The sequence below is a fragment of the Girardinichthys multiradiatus genome, chromosome 14 (assembly GCF_021462225.1).
Source record: "Girardinichthys multiradiatus isolate DD_20200921_A chromosome 14, DD_fGirMul_XY1, whole genome shotgun sequence".
Taxonomy (NCBI): domain Eukaryota; kingdom Metazoa; phylum Chordata; class Actinopteri; order Cyprinodontiformes; family Goodeidae; genus Girardinichthys; species Girardinichthys multiradiatus.
In genome coordinates this window covers 35,228,830-35,238,513 of record NC_061807.1, presented here as the reverse complement: position 1 = coordinate 35,238,513, position 9,684 = coordinate 35,228,830, and the positions used below count along the sequence as shown (strand labels likewise).

The window sequence follows — 9,684 nt, the reverse complement described above, 5'->3', positions numbered from 1 at the left end:
GAGTTTTTCCTCTCCACTGTTGCTACATGCATGCTCAGTATGAGGGATTGCTGCAAAGTCAACGCCAGTGACTGTCCACTGTCTCTACATGGTCATCCGGGAGGAGGGAAGGCTGCAAGTCACTGACTGGATGCAATCTGCTGGGTTTCCTTAGTTAGGGACTTTTTATCCAATTTGAATAAATAACTGAATCTGACTGCACTGTTGTGCAGTCAGATTCAGTTGCAATCCTGTTGCAATGGTTAGGATTAATTGGAATGCATGTTCCTGACTGTTGTGAAGTGCCTTGAGACAACATGCATTGTGAATTGGCGCTATATAAATAAAACTGAATTGAATTGAATAGTATTATTGATTACTAATTTCATTTATGAGTCAAACAATGCAGCCACATTCTTCAAACGATAAAGCATTTCTGGAAATGCTTTTTCCATATGGTAACGATTTGCTTCCATAGGTAGGGAGATGTTTATGGGTTTGTGGTTAAAAATGAGTTGACAGGGGTGGAAGGCTGCTGAGATGGAAGGTGTGTTTATTGTGTCACACACCACCAGTGGTCTCATACAAAAGCATCTGGGCTCTCAGTCCAAGAAGAGGCGTTGTGAGGGGCAACCATGCATGCTGAAAATATCAACCTGTTACTTGGCCTTCCACAAGCCGTACCCGGCAATCTGTGTAAACAAATGTATGATTGGTTTTTATTTAACCTTGGAGTTAAACTGCAAACCTCAAAACTAACCCTATTCCTTCATTACTAAGTCAATGTAACATTTCTCTCCCATCATCCTCTCTTTTAGCTCGACCAGTAAAGCCTCCCAGCTCCATCTCATTTTTTCTTTTCTTTTTAGTCAGACCATTCGTTCTCGTCCAACTCTGAGTCATCATCAGATTCGCTGTATTCAACCGCAATGCGACGCGATAGGATGGTGGCCACATCGTTGCCAACAGGCTCCCGCTTAGCTTCCTGCTCCCTCTGCTCCTGCACCTTCCTTAGCTGGATGCCTGTAAGGGAGAAAGAGAAGAGCAATGAGGCCTGATGAGATCTTTGTCAGTCGACATTGTATCTGCTGATTCATTAAATACTACTCAAAGTATATATATATATATATGGAAATGTAAACATAATTAAACTCAGAAACACTTTCAGCAGTAGCATTTGGCATATTTTTTCAATGGAACATTTATTGTATAGCATCAGGGAAAAGTATTTACAATCCTAATAAAATGCATAGAAGCTTGTGGTTGTAATGTAACAAACTACAAGCTGTATAAATACTTTTCCAAAATATTTGATAGGCACATGTTCAGTGTCTTTAGAGACCGACTTTATTGTACTGTATTTAGAACACAAAATGTCTAAAACTGCAGTCTAGAAAGGTTCCTCTGTAAATAAAAGTTGAGCAATAGGAAGTAAAAATTGAATAAAATACACAGGTAAATACACAGAGTTATAAAGAGAGCATACACCAAAGGCGTAATCTGGATGGATTGTGGCTAATTACAGTCTTCCAAACTCATTAAACTTAAATAGCAAAGAAGTTGGACTAAGGAACATCTGTAATGTATATTTTTCTGACAACATTTGGCTAGATTAGAGAAATTGCAAAGCATAAAGGCCAAACCGTAGAATGAAAGCAAATGGCCCCCGAGCCCTGAGCTGGCCCATTATTAACAACTATAATGTTGCTCTAATTGCCCATCTTGAGATACCTCAGGATATCCATGCTATATTAAACTGTATCATGTTTCTTCAACAAATGAACAGCAACTCAATAAAGATATTAGCCAAAAATCTTGAAATCCAGATTCATGTACCTCTACGTATGGCGGCCAGCAGGTCGGAGCGGGCGTCGCTCATTGGAATCATCCCCAACATGGTCGACTTCCTTGTCGAAGGTCCCGAATCCACAGCCGCCTGGCCAACAGCAGCATGCAATGGGGACAGGTGAACCTGGTGTCCCGCTGGCACTCCAGGAGGTGGGGGCGGAGGTGCAGCTGGGGGTGCGCCCGGAGGGGGGTGGGCTGGTGAGGGTACGTAGTTGGTCGGGGGAGGAGGAGGAGAGGGGGAGTAGTGGCAGGATAGGACAGAGGAGGTCGGGGGGATGGCGGAGGCGGCAGCAGAGGGTGGTGCCGTAGCAGAATCGAAGGCAGTCTGGGCAGAAGGGATAGTTGGGGGGGGTGGTGGAGGGGCTGGTGGAATGTAGTACTCTGGGATGGTGGAGGGCTGCCCACTGGAGAGAGAAAAAAACAATGTTAATGTATGGTTCAACCGTCCAAACCCAAAACCTATCTGAATTTGGTCAAAATCTGAATTACCTATTAGATTTCTACGTAATCTTACAGAAACATGACTGTGTTTCTTTGCATGTACAGCAGATAAGTGAGATCTGTTAACAATCAAGATTAGCGTTGTCCACCTGTAATTCAATCAGCCAGGATGAATATTAGCTCCAACTCTGGTTAGGACTATAGACCCCAATACAACAGCAAAAACACTTCTAAGATGCCTTTATACTTGGTTTACTACGACTAGGAAGAAAAAACCAATAGCATCACCAAAGGCACTTAATGTTTATGAAAACTCTGAGATCAATACATTTTTAGAAGGATAACGTAATGTGAGAAAATTCAAACCTTGAAGTCCTCAATGTTTCTTTAACCAAATGGATGTACAATAAGTACAATAAAATCATTTGAACTAATCAAAGCCATTGTAGTAATTCAACTGTAATATTGTCCATGATGTCAGTTTTACTACCAAATTAGCAAGCCTACCTATGCCCAGCTCTGTACTCCTTAATCGACTGCTGCCTTGGCCCGTTAACTGTTGGATCTCCTCCAGCCTGAACACCATGTGCTGACGAGGTCCTGCCTAGAGAGGCTACGTGACGACCTGGCGGTACTGCCCCAGCAGCTCCAGGGGGCTGGTTTGCTGGCCTCAGGCCACGATCAAGTGACTGTGTCTGGGCGGCAGCAAGGTGATCCCTGGCATGGTGGTCAGTGGGATGCGTGGCGGTCGGGGCCTGGTTAGCCGGGTGGTTGGGACTTGCTGGGTAGGAGTCAGACGCCATTGACCTATTGGATTAAAATTAAGAAGGAGAGTAGGGTTGATTCAAGTGTAGCATCATCCTAACATTGAGATCAATAGAAAAATAAAATAAATTAAAAAAAACAATTAATGAGGCAGGCAACACCTGCTTGGATTCCATATTAGTTGATTTCCATACACTTTATTTTTGCATTGCTCTCTTGCTTTGTTGTTCAGCTATTAGTTTTTTATCCAACATGTGATGCCTTAATTCTTACAAAAGCATTAAAGTACATTTGCAAAGAAAAAGGAAAACATTGCTTACATTGTCCAGAAGAGGGCAGCACAGAACTTCAAAGAAGACAGGTAGGTAGTTCACAGTGCTTCACAAATGTATTGATACCCATTAATCCTTTCCAAATTTTGTCAGCCTTAAACTTAAATTTACTATACTATGATTTTATGAGACAGACCAACCCAAAATAGTGCATTATTGTAAAGACCAAGAAAAAGATACATGGTTTCCAATTTTTTTAACATAAAAAACGTGGGGATTTGTATTCATTCCTTGGACTTTGTTTATTCTGTTTAGGTAACTTCTGAATGCAGTTGGTTGCACTGGATTTAACTTAGGTGTATCAGAGTAAAGAGGGTCTGAATGCTTATGCAAATATTACTTTTTAGATTTTTGTTTGTAAATAACATTTTAAAACCATGTATAATTTTCCTTCCACTTCAGACTTATGCACTGCTTTGTGTTGGTCTATCACATAAAATCTTATTAAAATAGAATGAAATATTTGGCTCTAAAATATCAAAATATAAACAGGTTTGAGGGGTATCAATACTTTCCGAAGACACTGTAAATCTTTATACTTTGCTTTTTTATAAATGTGATTTTTCATATAATTCTAACATAAAAAAAAACCCTCTGGACATATTTAATTGAACATGGTAAAATGAATATGTGCTGGCCGCTGCTAGAATTAAACAGAAACAAAGAAGCAAGTAGCTTAGAGGTACAGCTGACATGGTTTGAGGTTAGCTCAGGCTTGTGTGCATGTACCTGCTATCTGGGGACAGGGATCCTTCAGAAGACATGCCGTGGTAAGGGGAGGGGGTGAGCCTTGCATCTGGTCTAAACTCTTTGTCGTAGGCCAGGACGTTCCATTCCTGACGCCTGTTACGAGCCTTACGCACCTGCAAGGGTGAAACAACAGGAAAAATAATAAAAAAAAATCTACAATAATAGAACCAATAAAACCTTTCTTCTATCTTTTGGTAAAAGTTCAATAACCTATGAGAATGCTCCTTTTTTTAGTAATGTCATAACTGCTCCAGTCTTACAACCAATTTGATAACTGGTCAAAAAACCATATATTATACACTCACCGGCCACTTTATTAGATAAACCTTGCTAGTATCGGGTTGGACCGCCTTTTGCCTTCAGAACTGCCTTAATCATTCGTGGCATAGATTCAACAAGGTACTGGAAACATTCCTCAGAGTTTGTCCATATTGACATGATAGCATCACACAGATGCTGCAGATTTGTTGGCTGCACATCCATGATGTGAATCTCCTGTTCCACCACATCCCAAAGGTGCTCTATTGGATTGAGATCTGGTGACTGTGGAGGCCATTTGAGTTCAGTGAACTCATTGTCATGTTCAAGAAACCAGTCTGAGATGATTCGTGATTTATGACATGGCGCGTTATCCTGCTGGAAGTAACCATCAGAAGATGGGTACACTGTGGTCATAAAGGGATGGACATGGTCAGCAACAATACTCAGATAGGCTGTGGCGTTGACACGATGCTCAATTGGTACTAAGGAGCCCAAAGTGTGCCAAGAAAATATCCCCCACACCATTACACCACCACCAGCCTGAACTGTTGATACAAGGCAGGATGGATCCATGTTTTCATATTGTTGACGCCAAATTCTGACCCTACCATCCGAATGTCGCATCATAAATTGAGACTCATCAGACCAGGCAACGTTTTTCTAATCTTCTATTGTCCAATTCTGGTGAGCCTGTGTGAATTGTAGCCTCAGTTTCCTGTTCTTAGCTGACAGGAGTGGCACCCGTTGTGGTCTTCTGCTGCTGTAGCCCGTCCGCCTCAAGGTTTGACGGGTTGTGTGTTCAGAGATGCTCTTCTGCATGCCTTGGTTGTAACTAGTGGTTATTTGAGTTACTGTTGCCTTTCTATCAGCTTGAACCAGTCTGTCCATTCTTCTCTGACCTCTGGCATCAACAAGGCATTTGCGCCCACAGAACTGCCGCTCACTGGATATTTTCTCTTTTTCGGACCATTCTCTGTAAACCCTAGAGATGGTAGTGCGTGAAAATCCCAGTAGATCAGCAATTTTTGAAATACTCAGACCAGCTCGTCTGGCACCAACAATCATGACACGTTCAAAGTCACTTAAATCACCTTTCCTCCTCATTCTGACGCTTGGTTTGAACTGCTGCATATCGTCTTGACCATGTCTACATGCCTAAATGCATTGAGTTGCTGCCATGTGATTGGCTGATTAGAAATTTGCATTAACAAGCAGTTGGACAGGTATACCTAATAAAGTGGCTGGTGAGTGTATATAGTAGTTATCTTTCTTGTTTTGTTTGTTGATGGACTGAAGGATTTATTGTTGGTTGCTACATAATTTTTAAATTATTCTCACTTTTCCCAGTCAGAATGATGTCTTCTTCAGAAGTGTGTCTGGAGTTTTTGGTTGTTGTTGCTTTTATTCATCCCTTTTGAATAATTAAGTTGCCAACATGACTGGGGTACATTGAATATGATGCATTTTGCTTTTATTAAAATTTTTTGTAAAGTCATGGTAAAGAAAAACCACACCCTGTTTCAATTCTATGGTTTTAAATATCAGGAAATACTAAAAATAATCTGGTCTTTTCCAGGTTCTTAACTTTTTAAAATCTAACCTTAAACGAGCATAAAACAAATTCCAAACTGTCAATATTTATTAAATAAACCCGCATAACCTGCTGTAAAGGAATTTAGGCCCACTCTCTTTTACAGGATTGCCTCAGTTAATTGAAGTTTGCAGACATTTGTTTCTGCTCAGCTCTCTTTAGGTCCAACGTCAGCATTGAAACTGGTCAAGGTATGGACTTTGGCTGGGCCATTGCAACACTTCGATCCTTTTCTTTTTCAGTCAGTCTGTGTTTGGGGTCATTGCCTCGTTTCATGAAATAGTTTAAAATGAAACTGTCAAATGTGAGGCCATCCAACAGATGGCCTCACATTTGACTCTAGAATTGCTTGGAACATTGGGGAATTAATGGAGGACTTAATGATTGCAAGGTCTCCAGGTCCTGTGGCTGCAAAACAAGCACAAATCATAATGTCTCCACCACTGTGCTTGACAGTTAGTGTGAGATGATTGGCGTTCACCATAACATCTCTACTTTAAACTATTCAAACACTGCCCCATAAGACTTTTGGTTTAGTCAGATGCAACCTTGCAAACCTAGGTTCTGTCACGAAATGTAACATTTAACATGCTAACTGGAGCCTGTATACTCTGAGATGGATGTATTGTGTTTTTACAGTTTCTCTGAGCATTGCGCAGTCTGAAATAAATTTGGCAGGACATCCACTCCTGGGAAAGTTATTAACTGCCTTAAATGTATCAAAGGTGAATAATAGTTCTCTCTGTGGAATGATGGACCCCAAAATATTTGGAAATGGTCTTAAAACTCTTTCCCAGATTTATTGGCAACAGCTTCTTTTCTAGGATGTCTTTCCTTCTTGGCATTGTGTTGGCTTCTGTATGCTAGCGACTGGAATCTGACAATCTCAGAAGACAGGTGACGATGTGAGCAAATTATTACTGACCTTCTTCACCTCTCTGCTCTGGTCTTCCACCTGCTTCTGCTGCTCCTGTGGAGGACGCATAGAGACACAAACAGGAGTGGAGAGAAACTCAGTCACAGATAATTGGCTATTCTTCTGCAGAAGAGACGTGATCTGGACCCCTTTTACCAATGATTTCATCACACTGAATCAAACACGCAGCCACACACACACTGGTCTACTCACAACTCACTACTGTGCAACACAGACTAGCACACGGTGGATGACGGAGCCAAAAATGGGTGGGAACACAACAAACTAACCAAAACCAAACACAGGAGGTTAGAGAGAGGGTGAGGTGGTGAAATACCGTGACAGTATAAACACACACAGACAGGAGTGCACACTCGTGTGTGTGTGTGTAGATGTTGTTTCTTCATACATTAAACATTACTTTGAGTGCTGTAATATTCCCGTTCTTTCTAGATTACTGTGTGTGTGCATTGTACCTGAGTGGAGATTGATGTATTATGTGTTTTAATAGTGTGTGAGGGCAGAAAGGGAAGGAGCAAGGGGAGTGGGGGTGGGTTGTGAGTAGGGGGGTTTGGTAGGTCTGGGTCGCCTTACAGAGATGGACAGGGGGCTCCTGGGTGGGGCCTGTCTGGAGTGGGGCCTGTCAGGGTGGGCCGGACAGCCCTATGGAAACATGGGAGAAAGACAAGCTGGTGCATTAGACTGAGCAGAGGAAGAGGAAAGAGGAAGTGCATCTTCCAAGGCCAGCCAGCTAAAGACGACTAAGAGAAGGAAGGAGGAGGCACTGAGGGAATAAAGGAAAGCAAAGTCTGAGGCAGCCTCCTGCAGTTCATTCACCGTTTAGACCTACTGTTTTTCTCAAGTGTAAGCTTAAGGTTCAAATTTTGATTTGTACTCTGGAATGAGCACATTCAAAAGAAAAGGAAAAAAAAAAATAAAAAATGAAATATGCATTTAAAATATGCATTTAACAGAAACATCAACAAAAGGCAGCAAACGCATACAGCAGCAGCAGTTCTGGGATTTGAATGGAAGGATTTCTTATTTGTTTGACTAAATCCAAATAAAATACCATCAAACATCAACTCTGAAACAGTCAGCTCCAGCTAAGCAGGGAGTTCTTAAATCAGCTGTACCAATTCTGCCAATATCATGGCAGACATGCGTCAGATGGCTGTTGATGGCTAGAAAAAGCATGCGGTCGTGGGTCAACTTGCCAATGGACAGTATTCTAAATATTATTTTTGGTGTACATAAAGATTTGAGCCTCTATGCAAAATTCTGACCCTGTGTGGTGAGAAAATCTACAATAAATGTAAAACTAAACATCTAATTCCTGTTTCAAAAACTCATTGAAGTTGTTTGTTGTATAATAATTCCACCCTGAGAAAAAAGTGGTTCATTTTTAATGAGTATAAGCAGATATCAGGTTGTAAAAAGCTCTGATCATGTCCTGACAATAAGTATCCCCCAGCTGCGGCTGTAGGCAACAGAGCAAAGCTAATGGTGAGAACGTTAAGATAGAAAAGCATTAACTCAAATAACAGCAGAACATGACACAGGTAGGCAAAAGAGAACAAATAAGCAACTTAAATCAGAGAATGGATTTATTTCTTTGAACTTTTCTAAAACACACTTGTCTCTAGCTCCACACTGACACACCAACTGTACATTCACAACAAAAATACAGCTTTGCATACAACTGCACTCTACTGGCACGCACATGGAAACAGTTGCCTACCTTCTGCCGCCTCTTCTCTTTACGCTTGTCCTCAGTGGCCTGCAGCATCTTCTCCTTCCACAGGTTAAAGAAGTAGGAGGGATCGGTGTAGAACTTCAACGCATCCTTCTTGTCATCCCTTACAGAGATGAGGAGCATGGTTAAAACAAGAAAAAGTAAGAAACACAAAAGAAAGAAAAGAAGACAGATTCATTAACCACTGATATCAGACCGACTCCAAATGTGACTCACCTATAAGGGCTGAGGATGTTGAGCGGCGGGGGCTTGTCACAGCGGTGGTACATTTCTACCACGGGGTTTGGCACAGAGGTCCTGGACACCACCTGCTGGTCTTGAATGGTACTGCTCTTAAACGCTTTTCTCATGTTGATGTCCTGCAGGGAGACTGAAAGAACAGAGGAGTTTGAATTGAGAATCTGGTTAACATCATCACTAAAAAACTAAGCAGGATTGCACACTGTCTTAACTTGGTTGTGTTGAAAAATTCAGAACAGAAATACACTTTTTGATTTCTTAAAATCAAGATAGATTAAATCCTGTTAAAACTACAGCATGGTCGTCTGCCCTCTGCTGCCAGATATGCATATTTTACAGCCAAAATGAGAGCAAGGATTTGTGGTTTTAGAATAATCTAAGAGCCATGATAATCACTTATTTGGATTTACCTTTAACTGGCATGTGGCTACTTATGATTTAGGCTTAATGCTCATAAATTCCAAGACAAACACTTGTTCAGTGTACATAACAGATCTAAAGACGAAAAGCTGATGGTAATTTACTGTAATTTCACAAAGGTGGGAACTATTAGGGTATATTTACCTTTCATTTCTGCTCAGAATCATTTACTACAACAAAGTCTGTAACTTAATTTCAACTCCAGGAAATCACTTTCTTTCCCGGGCCTTAAAAATGTTCAACATTTTTACATTTTGTCTAATACAACTACACATCTCAATGTATCTTATTGGAATACTCATATGATAAACCAACACAAAGTGGTGCATAATTGAGAAGTGGGAGTGGAATGACCGTGTTTGTGATTACTTACAAATACAAATCT

General features: G+C 41.0%; 1 protein-coding gene across 3 annotated transcripts in view; it reads right to left on the bottom strand.

Moving 5' to 3' along the window:
- Positions 1–334: 334 nt before the first annotated feature.
- Positions 335–9,684, bottom strand: part of zgc:109889 (uncharacterized protein LOC553542 homolog) — a 45,552-nt gene continuing 36,202 nt past the window's right edge. For 2 of the 3 annotated variants that reach the window (XM_047386237.1, XM_047386236.1), the window contains exons 4-11: positions 8,856–9,009; positions 8,625–8,742; positions 7,478–7,546; positions 6,893–6,937; positions 4,095–4,228; positions 2,776–3,075; positions 1,816–2,231; positions 335–1,002 (exon numbers count right to left, since the gene is read on the bottom strand). In XM_047386237.1, the coding sequence (XP_047242193.1) occupies positions 845–1,002; positions 1,816–2,231; positions 2,776–3,075; positions 4,095–4,228; positions 6,893–6,937; positions 7,478–7,546; positions 8,625–8,742; positions 8,856–9,009 (1,394 nt within the window). In that variant the 3' untranslated portion in view covers positions 335–844. The remainder of the gene's footprint in view (positions 1,003–1,815; positions 2,232–2,775; positions 3,076–4,094; positions 4,229–6,892; positions 6,938–7,477; positions 7,547–8,624; positions 8,743–8,855; positions 9,010–9,684) is intronic. The other variant, XM_047386238.1, reaches the window with a different exon arrangement.